The 19957-nt window shown below is 50.2% G+C and overlaps 1 protein-coding gene and 1 long non-coding RNA gene across 6 annotated transcripts in view; one reads left to right on the forward strand and one right to left on the reverse strand.

Moving 5' to 3' along the window:
* ALPL (alkaline phosphatase, biomineralization associated) overlaps nucleotides 1-19957 on the reverse strand; it is a 55685-nt gene that overhangs the window by 15208 nt on the left and 20520 nt on the right. For 4 of the 5 annotated variants that reach the window (XM_066270189.1, XM_066270190.1, XM_066270194.1 and 1 more), the window contains one exon: nucleotides 4247-4423. In XM_066270189.1, the coding sequence (XP_066126286.1) occupies nucleotides 4247-4310 (64 nt within the window). In that variant the 5' untranslated portion in view covers nucleotides 4311-4423. Of the gene's footprint in view, nucleotides 1-4246; nucleotides 4424-15597; nucleotides 15617-19957 lie in introns of those variants that run through there. The other variant, XM_066270193.1, reaches the window with a different exon arrangement.
* Nucleotides 5850-11923, forward strand: LOC136331543 (uncharacterized). Its single transcript, XR_010730502.1, has 3 exons — nucleotides 5850-6034; nucleotides 9701-9877; nucleotides 11415-11923. It is a non-coding gene; the product is annotated as an uncharacterized lncRNA (long non-coding RNA).

The following is a 19957-nucleotide window of genomic DNA, read 5'->3' on the forward strand; positions in this document are numbered from 1 at the left end:
TGCACCTTCCTTTCAGGGTTTTATAAGGACCGGATTAGATAAGGCAAGTGACACACCTGACCCACAGGAAAGGATTAAAAGCCCATCCTCCTGCCCTAGACATTCCATGCCAGGCCTGACTCCCTGTTCTTTCCAACAGAGGCACAGACTCCCTGTCCCCCGGGGTCGGGGGCCTTCCCTCTGTCTGCTGGGCTCTCTGTACTTGGGCCCCAGGAAACCTGCACAGGGGGTAAGGGGGGAGCTCCCTGGGGACTCTCTCTCAATGGCCTCCCATTGTATAGAGAGGAGGCTGAACCAGGAGGGAGGGTCCCTGTCCAAGGCTGCGCGGCATGTTTGTGGGCTGAGGCAGCAATCATGAGCCTGGGCCCAGCTCAGGCGGTGGAGGGTAAGGTGCCCGGCGCTTCCCACATGTCCGCCAATGGGCCGTGACACTCCCTTCCTCCACGAAACAAAATGAAGCAGAGGGTTCCGAGATTAGAGCCAAAGAAGAAAAACAGGAAACCCACACATCTCTGTGCTCCATCTCAGGTGGGTGAGAAGGTGGATGAAGTCGTTCTCAATCGCAAGCCTTGGACCCGGACCCATCCACACGTCACATCTGTCACCCAAGCGGTCGCCCCTTATGTCACCCCCACCCCACCACCCCGATTCCTTAGCCCACCACCTTCATCCTGGAGGCCCCCAGCACCACCCCTCTCTTCTGAAGGTGTCTGCTGAGCTCACCAATTTCAGACCCACTGGCACAGTCCCCAGCAGGAGCCTACAGGAAAGTCCCTGCCCCAGGAAAACGGGGGACATAGGACCCCACAGGCAGTGTCAGGATTGCATGAGGTAAAGCCTGGGAAAGTGCTCTGGGCCAGTGGGTTGTTTTGTTTGTTTGTTTGTTTTGAGAAAGAGAGAGAAGCATGAACTCACTGCTTTACTTAGCTGTTCATTGATTGCTTCTTATATGTGCCTTGACTGGTGATCTAACTGGGGACTTTAGGTTTCTTTTCTCTTTTTCTTTTTTTAATTTATTCATTTAGAGAGGAGAGAGAGAAGGGGGGAGGAGCAGGAAGCATCAACTCCCATATGTGCCTTGACCAGGCAAACCCAGGGTCTCAAACCAGCAACCTCAGCGTTCCAGGTTGATGCTTTATCCACTGCACCACCACAGGTCAGGCGGGACCTTGGGTTTCAAACCAGTGACCTCAGTATTCTGGGTCAAGGCTTCATCCATCGTGCCACCACCGGTCAGGCCCAGGCCAGCAGTGTTGATCAGGAATCCCACTGGCTCAAGGCTGGTTCTGAACTCCCTCCCTCCTTCCTCCACACACGCCACGGTGCCGAGGCTCTGGTCCGGGAGCTTCTTTGGCCATTTGGATGGTGATGAACTTCTACCCACCCTGGCCACCCACGCCCCGCCCCGGCGCCCCACGCCCACCCTACTGCCCTGCACCTGCTGCTCTTTCTCCACACAAGCTCCATTATCAGTGTGCTAAGTTCCCTGTTGTGTTTGCTCCCTGCAGAACCCTTGTCGTTTTCACCAGAGCCATGCCAGGGCTTGTCCCTCAGAAAGGCTCAGTGGACATCAAACAGACATCATTGTCAGGGAACTGACTTCAGCCATGACAACTCTGGACAATGGAGTATCAGGAGGCCACTGTTTTTCAGAGACCATTAAATGATGAGCATCAGTGCTCACGACACAATGCTATCTATGTACTTGTCATTGTACAGTACTCACTGTGTGAGTTTGCTTATTTGGCGTTCAAAGGAGGCAAAACTCATCTGTGGTGGCAGGAATATGGATCGGTTGGGAGGGGCCCAGAAAGCACTTGGTGTCCCATGACTGGAATCGTTTCTTCTCCATCCAGGTGGTGCTTACATAGATATAAAACTATGTAAAAACTCATCAAAGCCCTGGCAGGCTTGCTCAGTGGTAGAGCGTCAGCCCAGTGTGTGGAAGTCCCGGGTTTGATTCCCAGCCAGGGCACACAGGAGAAGCATCCATCTGCTTTTCCACCCTTCCCTCTCTCCTTTCTCTCTATTTCTCTCTTCCCCTCCCTCAGCCAAGGCTTCATTGGAGCAAATTTGGCCCCGATGCTGAGAATGGCTCCATGGCCTCTGCCTCAGGCACTAGATTGGCTCCGGCTGCAATGGAGCAATACCCCAAATGGGCAGAGCATTGCCCTCTAGTGGCATGCCGGGTGGATCCCAGTTGGGCACATGTAGGAGTCTGTCTCTCTGCTCCCTGCTTCTCACTTCAGAAAAATACAAAAAAACCCCAAAAACCCATACACACAAAAACTCACCAAGCTATGTATATAAAACTTGAGTACTTTAATGTAAGTTATACACTTTTAGAAAAAAAAAGTTATCCAAATTTTAGAAAAAAAGAAAGAAAACACAATGTTCTACCACTGCATACGCGTCGGAATGGCTAAAATGAAACATCATAAAAAATTTAAATTGCTGAATGTGGGGAAAACAGCTGTTAGGCTCGTTTGCTTGCACTTGCATGATTAGTGTGCGAGCACCTGGCAGAGCCACGTGTGTGTGTGGTCTGCATAAGGCTGCAGGTACTTTCCCTTGGCGCAGATCACTTGCCCACCACCGAGAGGGGTGGTTTTCATGTTTGGTCGCCCATCACTGCTATCCAAGAAGAGGTTTTTCCCAGCCTGCTTGCTTGCCCGCCATTGCGAGAATCTAATAGACGGGAACAGCCTAAGGCTTTCCAGCTCCACAGTTCCTCTACCGTCTGCCCGAATCCAGTGTGAACCTACCTGGCCTCGGCCACCCGCATTACTCTGAATATTTGAAGATGTTTCCTTTTGTCACTTTTTCATCCTTTCCCTTTTCACCCATCTGCTCAGCTTCCACCCAGGTGGGTTGTGAATGCTGAGAAAGCAGAGAATCAGTCCCAGAGGGACCTTGGGTCCTCAAAGATACACACTGAAAGGCATCCTGGGATCACAGAGGGAGCGAGGGCTGGGGAGTTCAGTGGCTCAGGTTCTATTCCAGCTCTGCTCCTGACTTGCTGTGTGACCTGGAGGGCCAGCCCTTCTCTGTACCCCAATTCCTAATCTGTTGAAACATAAATCTTCCTAAGAGCTTCCCCTTCCCGCCAGACACTATGAGTGTCCCATGTCATTCCCACAACAGCCTTAAGGAAGAATTATCTCCACTGAATAGATGGAGAAATTAAGGCTCAGAGAGGGAAGGGCGACTTCCAAGCACATAATGGACTGAGCCGAGGATGGCCCCCTTCTCTAGCTATAGATACTGAAATGCTGGGGGAAAAAGAACCCCCAAAATAATTAAAAACAGTACACAGCTTGAAAAAGGAAGAAAAGAGAGAAGGGATATCCCCACAAATTAAGAGAAAATTCAAAAACAGAGGTAACCCCTTATTGGGTATCTCAGTTGGTTAGAGCATCGACCTGATACACCAAGGTTGTGGGAGTTTGATCCCCGGTCAGGGCACATACAAGAATCGACCAACAAATGCATAAATAAGTGGAACAATAAATTGATGTTTCTCTCTCCCTCTCCTTTCCTATCTCTCTAAAATCAATAAATAAAATTGGTAAAGAAACCAGAGAGGTGAGCAGAAGCTGGTGCTGGACCCTGGTGGTGCCAGACAAGATTCAGGTCTAGGCTAACGCTGTTTTAATGTGCACATCTGGCCATGGGTCTATGGAAGGGACAGGGAAAGAAATGTGAGCTCAACTCCAAATCTGAGCCAGGGCTAAGTGGGGTCTGAGTTTATAGCCTGCTAAAGTTAGAGCAAGAACTCAAACCGAGAAATTAACATAAGAACTTATCTAGAATTCACTGAAAAATTAAATAGTGCATGCATGAGAACGGTACTACACTTCCATCTGAGTCTCCATTAGAAAAAAAAGAGAATAAAACAAAACCAACACGTGTTGAAAATGAGTTCAGAAGCAAGAATTACAAACAAGGAAATGTACTACCCCATGAGTTAAGCAGATTATACCAACAGAAGATTTAGCATACCAACACTTGTAAGAGTTTATAGAAACTTATATTTCAGATTATTAGAGAGATGAGAGAAGAGAAACCCCAACTAGAGGACATGTGTGGTAGCAGAGCTGGGATTTCCTGTTCCGAACATCTGTTTCCGGTTCTTAAATACCATGCATGGTTCTATGATCCTGAACCATAGACAGTGCCCTCATCCTATACCTCTTAAACCTGCACCAGGTCTTCCCCACCTTCCACCTGTGCCTCCCAATCCTACCTGGCACTAACGAGGTCGTAAGGCAGGTGCCAATGGCCAGCACTAAGAGTGGTGAAATCATCATGCACTCCGAAACCTGCTCTCTCTCTCTGGAGCCCAGAGGTACGATCGACGTGGGCGGGAGGGGGTGGGCTGGCAGCGGTCAGCTGTTAGCTGATGTTCGGTGATGTTCCGATCCTAGGAATAGAAAACAAAACAGAACGTGTGGGCCACAGCTCCAGAGTCCGTAGGTTCATTCATTTAGTTCCTTTGTTGATTCATTAAGTATTGTTGAGCACCAATCACAAGCCGGGCCTGGGTGTGCAAACCTAGACGGTCCCTCCCTCGGGAAGCTCCATCACACAGTTGTTGAATTATAAATGAGTACTCCCTGGGAAATAATGTCATCATTTCCACCAAAACCAAGAAAAAAAATGATTATTCCATTTGTTGTGAGTGTTAACCTAAAAAAAAAAAAAAAGTCAAGGTGAGAGGCAACAGCGTTTACTTGAGACTCATAAAGAACTGCAATTCTGGGAAGCACTGATTCGGGCAGAAACCCACATAGTGTTTACGGTAGGAGTTGGAGGCAAGAGGTATTTGTGAGGAAGGAAAAGGGAACGATTTTATCAGCAGAAGGAAGGAGTTTCTATGGGAGCGGATAAACGAAGGGAGAAATTTCTCTACAGGAGCATTTAAATGAACACAGTGATGATGCCCAGTATTCACCAGACGCGCCATCCAATTGCACAGCCCTGTGCTCTCCACCCCCTCCTCTTCCACCCGGCCCTTAAAACACCCAGCTTGGAGATGCTGCAACTATGAGTTGGTGCTTCCCATCTCTCTCCCTTCCTGTCTGTTTGTCCCTGTCTGTCCCGTTCTCTCTCAATCTCTCCCACTAAAAAAATAAAAACAAACATAAAAATAAATAAAAACCCAACTTGGCAGTGGGGGAGAGGAGGGCAGGAATTGGAAAGAAATACCCTACACCTAACATAAGCACTTTCAGATGATCGATCTCTCTCTCTCTGTCTCTCTCTCTCTCTCGTTTTTATTCTTCTTTGGTTTCCGTACATTTCTAGAGTAAATCCTAATATCATGATGAAAATATTACTCAAGCCTGACCTGTGGTGGCACAGTGGATCAAGTGTCGACCTGGAATGCTGAGGTCGCCGGTTTGAAACCTGGGCTTGTCTATGGGAAACAAGTTGATGCTTCCCATTCCTCCCACCCCCCCCTCTCTTCTCTCTGTACAAAAATGAATAAATAAAATCTTTTAAAAAAGAAAATATTATTCAAAATAGTTTAAAACTGAAGCCAGGAAGCTTCCAGGATGATCATTTATGCCAACATACTACCTCGAATGTCACACATAGTGAAAGTAATAATTCTTTTCCTGATCCGTCTGATCCACCACACTGGGAGCTTCTAAGAGCAGGGACTTTGCCTTGTGCCTCTGTAGTCCAGTGCTTGGTACAGTAAATATTTACATCAGTTAAAAACCAGTACTCTTAAGGGGGGAAGGGAAGGAAAATCACCCCAAATTCTTCCTTTGTGTGTGCAGAAAAGGCCACGTGTTGGCAAGGCTGTGAACTCCCAGAGTATTGCTCACTGCTAGCAGAGAGCAGACTGGTACAACTACTTTGGGAAACTGGCAGCTTCTACCAGGGCTGACACCATGCACATGCCCTTCGACCCGTTTATTTCCGAGAGAAATGCGCAGATGTGTTCACTAAAAGACATGTAGAACGTTCATATCTCAGTCCTGTTCCTGTTGACCTCAAAGCCACGTCCATCTTCAGCAGGATGGTAAGTACGTTGTGTGGATTCATGAGATGGAAGTCCTCACAACAATGAGAACAGGTAATTGACAACTCCCCAAACAGCACGGATGAATCTTGCGAAAGTGGGGTTGAGTGGCAGAAGCAGACCCAAGAATACATATAGTGTGATTCCAATTGTACCAAGTATAAAAACTAATGAAGGGTGTTAGAAGATAAGATAAAGGCTACTCTGGGGGGTGTGGAGACTGAGGGCGGCCCAGGGGACTTGTGAGGTGCTGTTCTGTTGATTGACCTGAGTGCTGGTTAACTGGGTGGGTTCAGTCTGAAAACACAACAAGCTGTCAATTTATGATATGGACACTTTCTGTACGTACGTTATACTTCAATAATATAAAACCCCTATCCTCTGGGAGTTTATTTAAACAACTTATAAAGGACACAGACTAAATTAAAAAGGCCTGCATAGTGCATGCTGTTCATTGGTTATACAGTCTTTCCCCATGATTTCTCACTCATAACCTGTACAGTGGGCTGAGAGGGACTTAAGATCTTCTTTGTAGGTGAGAAAACCAAGGTTCTGAAAGGAGATGTGATTTGCCCAAAATTGCTACAAGCAGGTAGTAGAGCTGCCTGGCTACCAAGCTGCTAGTTGCAGAATTAGCAAGGAAGCTATTTCTGGTGGCCCGCCCAAGGGTGGGGCTTTCTCACTCCCTAACTGTAGAATGAAGATTTTGAGGGGTTTTTTTTTTTCTAATCTTTTTTTTTTAAAAATAAATTTTTATTAATGGTAATGAGATGACATTAATAAATCAGGGTACATATATTCAAAGAAAACATGTCTAGGTTATTTTGTCATTAAATTATGTTGCCTACCCCTCGCCCAAAGTCAGATTGTCCTCCGCCACTCTCTATCTAGTTCTCTGTGCCCCCTCCCCCTCCCCCTAACTCTCTCCCTCCCTTCCTCCCATGTCCTCCCTCCCCCCACCCCTGGTAACCACCACACTCTTGTCCATGTCTCTTAGTCCCGTTTTTTTTTTTTTTTTTTTTTTTTTTTTTTTTTTCCACTTTTCTGAAGCTGGAAACAGGGAGAGACAGTCAGACAGACTCCCGCATGCGCCCGACCGGGATCCACCCGGCACGCCCACCAGGGGCGACGCTCTGCCCATCCTGGGCGTCGCCATGTTGGGACCAGAGCCACTCTAGCGCCTGAGGAAGAGGCCACAGAGCCATCCCCAGCGCCCGGGCCATCTTTGCTCCAATGGAGCCTTGGCTGCGGGAGGGGAAGAGAGAGACAGAGAGGAAAGCGCGGCGGAGGGGTGGAGAAGCAAATGGGCGCTTCTCCTGTGTGCCCTGGCCGGGAATCGAACCCGGGTCCTCCGCACGCTAGGCCGACGCTCTACTGCTGAGCCAACCGGCCAGGGCAGTCCCGTTTTTATGTTCCACCAATGTATGGAATCATGTAGTTCTTGTTTTTTTCTGATTTACTTATTTCACTCCGTATAATGTTATCAAGTTCCCACCATTTTGCTGTAAATGATCTGATGTCATCATTTCTTATGGCTGAGTAGTATTCCATAGTGTATATGTGCCACATCTTCTTTATCCAGTCTTCTATTGAAGGGCTTTTTGGTTGTTTCCATGTCTTGGCCACTGTGAACAGTGCTGCAATGAACATGGGGCTACATGTGCCTTTACGTATCAATGTTTCTGAGGTTTTGGGGTATATACCCAGTAGAGGGATTGCTGGGTCATAAGGTAGTTCTATTTGCAGTTTTTTGAGGAACCACCATACTTTCCTCCATAATGGTTGTACTACTTTACAGTCCCACCAACAGTGAATGAGGGTTCCTTTTTCGATTTTGAGGTTTAACATGTGTATAGATTTGTGTGACCTCCACAACATCAGGATACACTCAACACAGACCATTCTACCACTCAAAAAAAACTCATACTGGCTCGTAGTCACAGAAGCACCCCCCACCATCCCTAAACCTGGCAACCCCAGCTCTGTTCTCCATCATTGTCGTTTGACTGATATCGTATTAACTCTGTAGACCAGTTTGGGGAGGGTTTACAGCTTTGCAATGTTCAGTCTTCTAGTCAGTATACAGTATGCCTCCCCATGCATTCAGTTCTTTGTAATTTTCAGCATACAGATCCTATGTGTGTTTTGTTAGATTTACACCAATGTATTTCACTTTGGGGGCACTCTTCTAATATCATTGTTTTAACTTAGTCATTGCTAGTACATAGAAATACAATTGATTTTTAGGTTTTGACCTTGTGACCTTGCTAAACTCACTTATCAATTCTGGGAGTTTTATGTGTATGCATGTGGATTCACTGCCATCTTCTATGCAGATAATCACATCATTGACAAAAAGAGAGAGTTTTAGTTCTTCTTTACCAATTGGTACGACTTTTATTTCTTTTTCTTGCCTTATTGCACAGGCTTACAGCACCATGTTAAATTGGAGGCAAGAGTAGATATTCTTGCTTTGTTCTTGATCTTAGAGAAAAACATTCAGTCTTTCAGCATTTGTGGTGGTGTTCTGAGGTGTGAGGTGGAGTAGATTTGGTGGGGAAAATAAGAAATGGGGTTTTGCACATATTGGTTTGAGATGTCTTTTAGAAGTGAAGACATCAGGTGGACAGTTGGTTATACGCATTTGGCATTTGGGAGAGAGGTCTTGGCTAGATACATACACTTGGGAAACCTGGGCATATAGGTGACACTTAAGCCTTTAAAAAACTTGACAAGATCATCTAGAAAGAGAAATTGGGGACAGAGACAACCATATGATAAAAGCCCTAAAAAAACTGGGAATTGAAAAGACTTCCTTTAACTTTATACCAAAAACCTAGAGAAACCATCCTGCTTACTGGAGAAACATTTGGCATATTCCCACTGGCTTTTTAATACCACTGGCTTATAAGGATTTGGGGCAATCTCTCTGTCCATAACTAGGAAAATGAATTAATAAAAGGTGCTGGCAGCAATATCTATGTGGCAGTGGTATTAAAACCAGAAGTCAAAACAGTAATGGGGATGGAGCATAAACACAGGCTTGTGTGAAGGATGCAAAGAATAGCCTGGCCTGTGGTAGCGCAGTGGATAAAGCATCGACCTGAAATGCTGAGGTTGCTGGTTCGAAACCCTGGGCTTGCTGGGTCAAGGCACATACAAGTAATTAATGAACAACTAAAGTGAAGCAACCATGAGTTGATACTTCTTGCTCCACACCTCCTCTCTCCACAAAATCAATAAATAAAATCTTTAAAAATATAAAAATAAAAAATGAAAATGGTTTTAAAAAAAACACAAAGAATAAAATGCAGTTCCCTGTATATAAATGTAAGCCACACCCACATACAGAAAACAGCAAAACTTACAAGGACACATACAAATTCAAGGACATATTAAACATATTCACACGAGGAGCTTTGGGGATGGTAGGATTAGTCGTGGGGAGCAGGAAGCAGGGATGAAGGGGAAAATGGATAAATAAAACAAGAACTGAGCTCATGATAATACACTATGCACTGAGAGATATGATTTATTCAACTCTCCCTTCACCTAGGGTCCAAAACAAACAATAAGAAAAAATAAAAGTGAAGGGTGGCCCCAGGAGATCTACAGGCTCATCCAGCCCTGCATGATTATGGTTATTTTTTGTCTCTCTTCTGTTAGACGGACGCTTTGTGACAGTACAGACCCTTGCCCGTCTCTGAACCTCTAACCCCCACGCCCGCTGAAGCAGCTCCCTACATGCTGACTTAATGGAAGACCCTGTGGCCATGTCTGGGATGTCCCGAATTCTGGCCCCGGAGACGTGACATTGAGATGGGTCGTCCTGGAGACTGACAGGTGCTTTCTGCCATGGCCTCTGCTTGGAAAGGAGAGGGGGTGGCGATCCAGGAAAGCCTTCAGAAGCCAGTCGCCCCTGCTGGCTCCCCCTCCCCGCTCAGAGGCCCCAAGTCTGCTCTCTGGCAGTCCTGGGTGACGGGGTCTGTGGGGCCCAGTCTGGGGCTGCGGGGGACCCGGCTGCCCACCACCCTCTGCCAATGCTCCACCAGCTCAGAATGGAGCATCCGCGTGTGTGCCAACCCCATCACCCCCACCTCCCAGCCGGACCGTCTCTGCCAGGCTCCCAGATACGTGCCCTGATTATTCATGACAAGTGTGCACAGCCCTGGCCGGCTCTGGCCCAGGGAGGGGCGGCAGCAGCTACGTGGTGGGTCAGGGGAGGGAGATGATCTGGGCCTTGGCCCTGAGTCAGCATCCTGGGGCAGAAGGCACGGGAGCCCTGGGAGTTGGGCACAAAGCCAGCCATGGGCTGGGTCTCAAAAGGTCCAGGACAAATGGCAGTATAACAGAACTGATAAAAAAAAATCACTACCATTTTGGGGGCACTCTGGTACCCAGCACTGAGCTGTTCACATCTGTGACCTCACTTAATCCTCCCAAGTGTTGTTAGCCCCCAGTTTTACAGTTTAGGAAACTCAGCGAAGCTTGTCCCTGGCCAAGTGCAATTCAATCCTAGGCTGACTCAACTTCTCTGGGCCTCAGTTTCCCCACCATAGAGAGGCTAGTGCCCACCCTCCCCCTGCCCCACAGGAGCAAACAGAAGTAAAGAGTTTGGGCAGGAAGGCTGGTGGGAGGGGGCGGCGGCCCCAGGGGAGCTCTCCTACCTGAGCGGCCTGGCCAGGCGGCAGGTGAAAAAGCACAGCAGGCCCAAGGCCAGCACCAGGAGGAGGAAGCTGAGGACCATGGTGAGGACCATGTCCAGGGTGGGGGACAGAAAGGCCATCTTGAGGTGAAGAGTGTCGTGAGGAGTGGCCTCCACACCCTGTCCACACCTGGTTACACCAGCCCTGGACGCTCACTCCAAAGCCCTGGGTCAGTGGCCAGTGACCTGGTTTTGTCCCTAGGTTAATCTTTGGGGATTAGCCCAGGAGGGCTGAGGCGGGAGGAGACTAGCTCCCCTCCCCCAGCCCTGTCCTTTCACAACTGACGCTCACCCATCTTTGTTCACTCATCCTTCATTCCCAAACACTTGCTGAGCATCTGCTGTCTACCCAGCTCTGTTCCAGGTACTAATGACTCAGAGGAAGGAGGACAGACAGTCTGTTCTCTTGGATGTTCTGACTGACTAGGGTAGCAAAAGCACCTACTACGTACCAGCATTGTGCTGGCACCTTGCGGGATAACAACAGCAGGAAAGGCACCCCGGGCCGGGCCACCGCCCGTTTTCCCCAGCAGCAGCGGCGGCTGTGCACCCCATTCACAAGCCCAGGAATCTGAGTCTGCACTGCACCACCCAGCGGGTGAACCCATATCCTTCCTGAGCACCAGGTGTGTGCCAGGCCCCATATGAGCTACGTCCTCGTGTCCCCCTTTACAGATGAAGGTAACAGAGGCTTCGAGGTGTGATGGTGGAGCCGGACTTTGAATGCCGATCTGCCGGCCGCCACAGCTGCAACCCGAGGCCCGCCCGGGGAACTGGGATGGTACCAGCGTTGCAGGGGTGCAGCGAGGCTCCAGTCAAGTCCCCGCCAGGTGTTGGCCCAAAGCTACTGGTCACCCAAGAGACGGCACACAGGCCGCAGGCAGCTGAGCTTGGGTTCCACGGCATCTCATGATGTCAGGATGATGAATGAACGTGGTTCCCGTCTCACAGACTCGGAAACTGAGGCTCAGAGAGGCGAAGCTGCCTGACGCCCCCAGAGGCTGCAGCAAGGCCCCGCCTTTCCCTGATCTCACTTCCTGCCTCCTGCGACACCCCAGACCCAGTGGCACAATGTACCCAAGATTGGGGGAGATGTTTTTACCCTCTCGGTGCCAAGAGAAGTCCTCTGTTCCTGGCCCCAGAAAGGCCACTGAAGTCATCACCAAAACCGGAAAACCAGTCACATTCCTCTATTAAACCTTTCTCTTTCTCAATAATCCCTGCACTTGAATTGCACTAGGTCCTCACAACATGCCAGTGATAAAAGGCAGGGTGGGGATTATTAGCCACATTGAAAGTGACGTGGGGAAACCAGGGCGTGTCAGCAAAGTGCTTGAGTCAAGTGTCACACAGTCAGCAAGGTGCTGGGTCGGTCTCTGCACCTCTGAGCATCCCTTTCCCATTCAGAAGAGCACCTGTGGTGTGCTGAGAATGACAGAGCTGACCTAATTTTAATCCTCACTGGCCAGTTGAGGGAATGGTCCAGGGGGTGTGGTGAAGACTACCCAGGGTCCCACAGATGGAAGGCGCTGAGCCAAGCCCTGCACAGGGACCTCCTCGGGAGTCACCCCTGCTCCCGCTCTCTCCCCTCGGGAGTCACCCCTGCTCCTGCTCTCTCCCCTCGGGAGTCACCCCTGCTCCCGCTCTCTCCCCTCGGGAGTCACCCCTGCTCCCGGCTCTCTCTCCTCGGGAGTCACCCCTGCTCCCGGCTCTCTCTCTCCTCGGGAGTCACCCCTGCTCCCGGCTCTCTCTCCTCGGGAGTCACCCCTGCTCCCGGCTCTCTCTCCTCGGGAGTCACCCCTGCTCCCGGCTCTCTCCTCGGGAGTCACCCCTGCTCCCGCTCTCTCTCCTAGGGAGTCACCCCTGCTCCCGGCTCCAGGGTTGCTCCCAGGCCTGGAACACCCTCTAAAGCCCCGCCCCCAACCAGCCTAACAAATCGATATGAGACCAAGGGAGTTCACCTTGGGCTTCCCAGCCATACCTGGTGGGGTCAGAGGGGCAGTTATCTGTTGTTAGGGAGCCCCCAGTCCAGAGGTCAGAATCCTGGAATGTCTGGGCTACGGAGGGTCTTTGAGCAGATTTCCCCAAAGGTACCAGACTATAAAAATCACTTGGGGTCATTGGGGACAAAGTCTTATTCCCAAGTGGTTAACCAGAAGGGATCCAGACTGGGAAGGACATGAGGAAACTTTCTGGGATGACTTAAATGTCCTTAACAATGACCTGGGAGGCAGTTAGAAGTATATATTCCGTAGGTAAAAATTCACCAAGTGGCTGGCTAATAACCCCACCCTTCCTGCCTCTTGAGGTGTTGTAAAGATCTGATAAGAATTGAGTTGCCTAACCAGGCAGTGGCACGGTGGATAGAGCGTTGGACTGGGATGTGGAGGACACAGGTTCAAGACCCCGAGGTCGCCAGTTTGAGTGTGAGCTCATCTGGTTTGAGCAAAGCTCACCAGCTTGAGCCCAAGGTCGCTGGCTTGAGCAACAAGTCACTCGGTCTGCTGTAGCCCCCCTGGTCAAGGCACATATGAGAAAGCAATCAATGAACAACTAAGGAACTGCAACGAATAATTGATGTTTCTCATCTCTCTCCCTTCCTGTCTGTCTATCCCTATCTGTCCCTCTGTCTGACTCTCTCTGTCTCTCCCACAAGAAAAAAAAAAAAAAAAGAATTGAGTTAAGGGAGTGCTAGGAGAGGCGGGGAAAGGGTTTAGTTTAATGGAGTGACTGTATTCTAATTTAAGAAGAGAAGAAATTAAAGAGACATAACTCCCAAAATAAATTTGTGTTCCCCTCCCCCACCCCATACCTACTCAGAAACTCCCACGCAGGGACTGGCAAGTCCTTCTATGAGCAGATTGGCTTGGGAAACTGTGCCTTAGAGATTATCCCATTGCCCAGACAGGAAGACTGAGACCCCCCCCCCCCAGAAGGGGAAACACACCAGGTCTCCCAGCTCCTAATCCCCGTAGACACACACTGGAAACAGAACCGGCCTGGAGCCAGCTGGGAACCAGTCCTCTGGGCTGTCAGCTGGGCCTTTTTGGCTCTTTCAAGTAGCTGTAAGGAAGTACTGAGTGCTCCCTGTGCTCTCAGTAGGTGGGTAGCTGAGGGGACTGGGATGGGGGTTGGGGGGCTCCTGCAAGACTGAATTGGGCTGCAGCAGCCACCCAGGGAGAGAGCGCTACTGAAGACCAGCCCAGGAACGTTTCGGCGCAGGGTCAGGGATGGGGACACGGAATCCTTCTCGCAGCCAAGCCAGTGTCTCTGGCAAGCCTGGTTGGCCAGGGCTTTATTCATTCAGTGTCGGAATTTTTTATGGTGGCCATGAAGCAACCTCTGAGTGAATGGCTCAGAAGGGAATGTGTGGTGGTAGGAGTGGGCTGCAGGTCAGACCCAAGGAGGGACGTTCCCAGAGGGCGGTGGGCCAGTTGCTGGGCCACACAGTACAGAACTCAGACCTCTAGCTGCGAACAGCATCCAGCAGAAAACAGACGTGGGAGTATCCAGGGAGGCTTGGTGGCAGACTGCCTGCTTCCAAGCCATTTTGTCTTTAGGGCTCTGATGAGATGCCAACTGTCCCACGAGCACTTCCAACCTCAATACCTCTGCACACTGCGTTCTCTGGTCTGGAATGTTCCCTGCTGTTCACTGATGAAGTCCTCCCACCTTGACTAAAGCTCTGTTGGATTGTCCCAGCCCAGCCCAGCCCAGCCCAGGCAGCAATTACAACTCCTCCTCAAGTGTTCTCCCAGAACCCCAGGTGCCCACGCGGGTGCTCAAAATCTTGTTGAATTTATCAGTCTTCGTGTTGTCTCCTCGCCATGGTGTGAGCTCATAGAGAGTAGGAGCCCCTGGGCTGGCAGCACTCTGCATTGCAGGCCGGGTGGGGAGTGTCTGCAGGTGGGTGGGTGGGGGTGGCAGGGTCGATGGTGATTGGCTGCAGAGGCCGCTCAGTCTCAGCAAGAGCGATATCTGGAGTCAGGGCTCCAGGTTCAGATCCTGCCTCTGCCTGTCTTGAGCAGGGCAGTTCAGGGCCAGTAACCCCAAGCCTCTGTGCCTCAGGCCTCTTACCTGCAACGCGGGAGACTAATAGAAGCCATAGGGTGTTGCAAGGAGTACCGTATATGAGTTAATCCATGGAAAGGCTATGGCAGAGCCCAGGACAGGATCAGTGTTCAGTGAGTGTTTGCCAGCAGCTGTGATTATGGGGTGGGCAGGGTGGACTGAGGGGAAAGCAGGGATGAGGGGTGGGGCTGAGAATGAACAGATCCTTCTCTGCCTACTCCGCCAGGCAGCCATCAGCCGACCTGCCCACCTGGGAGGCCCGCTCTAGAAACTAAGAGTTCACCTGCCTGCTGTGCACCTCTAATTGGTGGGGGATATTTGGTTAAGGGGTAGAGGTCCCAGTTCTTACAGTCAAAGGAGTCTGTCTACGTTTCCTCAGAGAACCAGATCTGTATGTCTGTTTGATACACACACACACACACACACACACACACACTCACGTGCGATGAAACAACTCATCAGGCAGTCTGACACTTTCTTTTCCTTGTAAAGAAGAGAGAGAGAGAGAGGCCATCAGGGTCAGCTGAAGGTACCCTGGAGGGGGTGGGAAGACAGCCAGGCTGGAAGGGTTGAGATGAACAGAGAGAAAGGATGCCCCCAACTGGAGGACCCGAATGGGCAAAGGCGAGGAGGCAGCCATGAAGGATTTCAAAGTCAGGGAGGAAGACAGGAGCCCACAGCCGGTGACAGAAACAGAGATGCAGCCTGACCGACCACAAAGGACTTTGCTCCCTGAGCTCGGCCTGGTCAGGAGCAGCCCCTTTGCAGGCCCATCTCACCTACAAACCTCATCGCCAGCACATCTGACAGGCGAGGATGTTGAAGCCCCGATGGTCTGCCACTTGCCCGAGGCCACACAGCAGAGCTGGAATCAGAAGCCCCACGGCTCTGGGTTCTGGTGTCAAAGATTTTCTGGGGCGCCTGGACAGTCCTGATGCCACAAACTGGCTCGGAGGGCACAGGACTGAACCCAGTCAATATTCAACTGGTGGGGGGAGAGCTGGCAGCAGGGAGGCAGGGGAGGGAGATGGCAAGGCCCAGGGACACTGCGCCTGAGGTGTCCCGCATGGAGGAGGGTCACAGATGGCTGCTCCCTGGGCACAGAGGCTACCACCATTCTACATAGATGACATGCTTTGTTTCAGGCCACCTCACTCTGGGCCAAGCCTGGAAACTGAGTGGGGTGGGGGTGGGGCATGTACTGTGTTTCTCTGAGAAGTTGCCCCCCCACCACTCTGGTACTTCTTCACTCAACACCCCCACAGCAGGACGCCCTCTGGCACCAGATGTGGCTCTCCCATCCTTGCTCTCACAATTCACAATATGGGAAGCACAGAGAGGGTACATGACCTCCCCAGGGTCACACAGCACATTAGTGGGAGGGATAGGTCTCAAATTAACCAGCTAAGGATTTGGGGAGCTTCTACTGGAAGCACAAGGTACTCTTCAAGGCATAGCATAGATACCAGTATCTTGGAATTCTAGACATTAATGAGTTGTGTCAACTGAAGAGAATATTTCATACTGAGACTCTTCTAGAAAAGTCCTAATTTTACTTACTTTGCCATTGTATTCTTAATAACAGCAAACGTTTTCATAGCCTTTACTATGTGCCAGGCATTGTTCTAAACATCTTACCTATATTAACCCATTTAATCCCCACAACAACCTATGAAGACCTATGAAGTAGCAATATCATCCCCATTTTACAGAAACAGAGGCACAGAGAGGTTGAGTGGCTTGCTCAGTAAGTAAGTAAGCCAGAATTACTTGTGGATGTTCCTGTCTCCCAGAGAGAGCGTGAACTCCCAGAGCAGCAGGCAGGACCCGAAACGAACCATGCTGTTTGTCTGCAGTGTGCACAGCACACTGTACCTGTAGATGCATGGGTTAGCTGCAGGTGCTATTTGACTCATACTACTCATTGCACACTTCTCAAATGTCATTTCATTGTGTATGCATCACATCCCCTGGAGGGAGGGCTTCCCCTTATCCCTGCCCCTGCCTGAGGCCACACAGTGGAAGAGTGGCCCAGAGTCACATCTAAAAATAACTGATTCCAAGTCCCTAAGCTGTGCACCTCACCTGTGGCCTGCCCTGCATCAGAAACCACTTGGGACTTGCAGTGGGGGGAGGAGAGGATCTCAGGCTCAAGACCTGACTCCACTTCTGGTTGGCCCAGTGACCCTAGACACCCCCCTCCTACCCACAGCCTGCTACATCAGCTGGTCCTTGTGCAGGACACTGGAATAAGGCTCTCCCTGCATCTGGCCCCCGACGCCCCACCTACCCTGGCAGCCCTCCCCTAGTGGAAGAAGTCTTCATTCCACAGATGGGCCCCACACAGGCCTTGGAAAAGGAGGCTGAGGCAGCTCTGGACTGTGGGGAAAAGGGCCATGAACTTGTAACCTGCTGGGCAGTAACCAACACAAGCAGCATCCCTGGTGGCTTGCGAATGAATGCCCTGCTTGCGTCAGAGCAGGGAGTGCACTGATGTCCCCGAAGATAGTGCTTGCTGCAGCTGGGCCCATGCCATGGATAACGGATAACGCTGTTCCTCACATTCCTAGAGAACCTTCCAGCTGGAGGTTCCTGGCGTCTATTGCATTTGATCTTATCGGTGACCCTGAAAGGTAGTGGGGCAGGGGCTGTGTCCCAAACCCCCAGACAAGAAGCCAAGGGCACACAGCTTGGCAGAGCCCTTCTTGCTTACTGGCTTCTTCACCTTGGGCATGTCACTTCAGCCCTTCTGGGCCTCAGTTTCCTCATGTGCCCAACAGGGACAATCATAATGAGTGCCTATCACTGTGTTATTGTAAGAATGAGAATTCAACAGTAAACAATGAGATAAAGGCCCAGGGTCTGGCATGTATTAAACACTCAGTAAGTGTTATCTAGTAGTAATAGTGATCACGAGTATGCTAGGCACTGTTCTAGATGCTTCACATGCATTAATTAGTCTAATTCTTACAACAACACTATGTGGTAGGTGCTATCATGGCTCCCACTGTACCAAGAAGTTAAGTAACACACACAGCTATTAACAGGACACTATGAAGAGGGAAGAGGAGAAACTCTTAATGGAGCACCTACTATATGCTGGGAGCTTTTGTTCAGCTTTCTAAGAACTCAGTGAGATGGGAATTATCAGCTCAGGGTCAGAAGAGAAACCTGAAGCTCAGAAAGGAGAAGGGTGGTGCAGGGTCCCAGCCATTGCGTGGGAGAGCTGGGAAGCAGGCCAGGGCTGCCTGGCTTCCTATCCAGCATGCTAGCTACCCCAGCACAGTCATACGCTGACTTCTGTCACAGATGGAAGACCCAAAGTCTCAGCCACCCCAGAATCAGGGGGTCTGTGCCAGCGCCCGGCACTGCCTCATGACTGGTCCTCATGTCCAGCTGCTCCCTCCGTCCGGGGGCCAGCTCTTCCTGGGCTATCACGTGACAGCAGCCTCCTTAGGACTTGACATATCTGGACAAAGTACTCCTTCCGTAAAGGGAGGACTTCAGTCACATTGGTCCCCAACCTCCTGGGTCAGACCCTCTGGGCTTCTAATTCAGCAGTGCGGACAGGCTGAATACTCAAAGGGCTGTGGCCTCATTTGTAAATTACGGATAATTACCGCCATTCTGCCTCCAATATCGGTTTTTCAGGGGGAGGAGGGTGGGGAGGAACTTTGCACACTAATGTGCTAGGCAGATGTTTCTGTGGCTTTCCACGGCTCCCCCTCTGGTGACTGCAGTGATATGCTGTCATTTTTGGCCACTCAGAATCCTTCCTCCTTCCTAAGACCGTGACAGTTTCCTTTGGAAAGCGGCTCTCCTCCTCTTCCAGCTAGTGGGGCGGGTAGGACAGATCCCAGCCCCGCAGCTCCACATGAGTCCTGACTGCCTTGAGCTGGAAGACTTGCTCCACCTGCATGGTGTGCCGTGAGGGCGTGTAAAGACTGAATAGAGAGACGCTAAATAGAGAATCTGAGTCTTTGGTGACATTGTTTGAGCCCCTTGGTGCAACCACACCGGAAGCCTACCTGTAAGCATCAATTACACAAGTTCCTTAATTCCCCTTATTGTTTGCTTTTCAGCTGGACTTTCGGTTACTTGAAACATGGAGTCTGACCTCAGGACTCCTATTCAGTTTTTCCCAGCCATCATAAGTAAGCACACCACGTCATATTCAGCCAGTTGTTCCTACCCAAGAACAAATCTTGCAAACAAGCTCAGGATGGGCCAATAAGTTTCAAGTGCATGGTAAAATAAGAGTCCCACAGAATACAAATTAGGTTTTCTTCTCGCAATCTATAAACTTGTAGAAATACAGGAAGTCCTTGGGTGGGATTTGCTTAACGTCCCTACTCTGTGTGGGACTCAGACCCTCTCCTCCCAACAGATTGCTGTCAGTTGAGTTTAACAACTCTGATCAGTAGGTTCCAAGTGCCAACTGCGTGCCTGGCCCTGTGCTAGGGACCGCAGGTGCGAGCTCTGCCTTCCAGGCAGTTCAGTCTAGTGACGATGAGTCATCTTACGCATTTTTACTGGGTTTTGCACAAAAGCCCTAGGAAGTTAGTCTGCTGGGGAATAGTCTTCTGCAGCAATTTCACAAAGAAGGAAACAGAGCTCAGAGAGGCAAAGTGACTTTCCCAAGGTCCCTCTGCTAAAGAGGGCCAGGGTCAGGTCGTGCCCCTCGTTCTACCTGGGTCCAAACCTAGTACCTTACAGGGCTCACCTCCTGCCGACTGTGGCCAGAGAGGGACCGGGCACAGTCCTGAAATCCAGGCGCCGAATGCTTTCATGGGCAGCTCTTGGCACCCCAAACGGCCTGTCCTGGACTCTCTCGTGCTGCTGCCCTCCATCTTGAAGATCCAGCTGACACTGACTCAACATCCCCTATGCACTTGGACCTTCCCTATATGTTATTCAACAACTATTTGTTTGACCACTGTTATCTGAACACCTACTATCTGCCAGGCTGTTCTAGATGCTGAACAAAACAGGCCGATTCCTGCTGGTGGGGACCGCAGACAACAAAAAGGAAAATCAATGGAATGCCAGGCAGTGGTAAGTTTAATGGAGAAAAAAAAAAAGGCAAGGAGGAAAACAGGGAGGAGAAGTGGTGTTTACAGTTTCAAATAGACAGGTCAGAGAAGGTC

This window comes from Saccopteryx bilineata, chromosome 3 (genome assembly GCF_036850765.1).
Source record: "Saccopteryx bilineata isolate mSacBil1 chromosome 3, mSacBil1_pri_phased_curated, whole genome shotgun sequence".
In the NCBI taxonomy this organism is placed as follows: Eukaryota; Metazoa; Chordata; class Mammalia; order Chiroptera; family Emballonuridae; genus Saccopteryx; species Saccopteryx bilineata.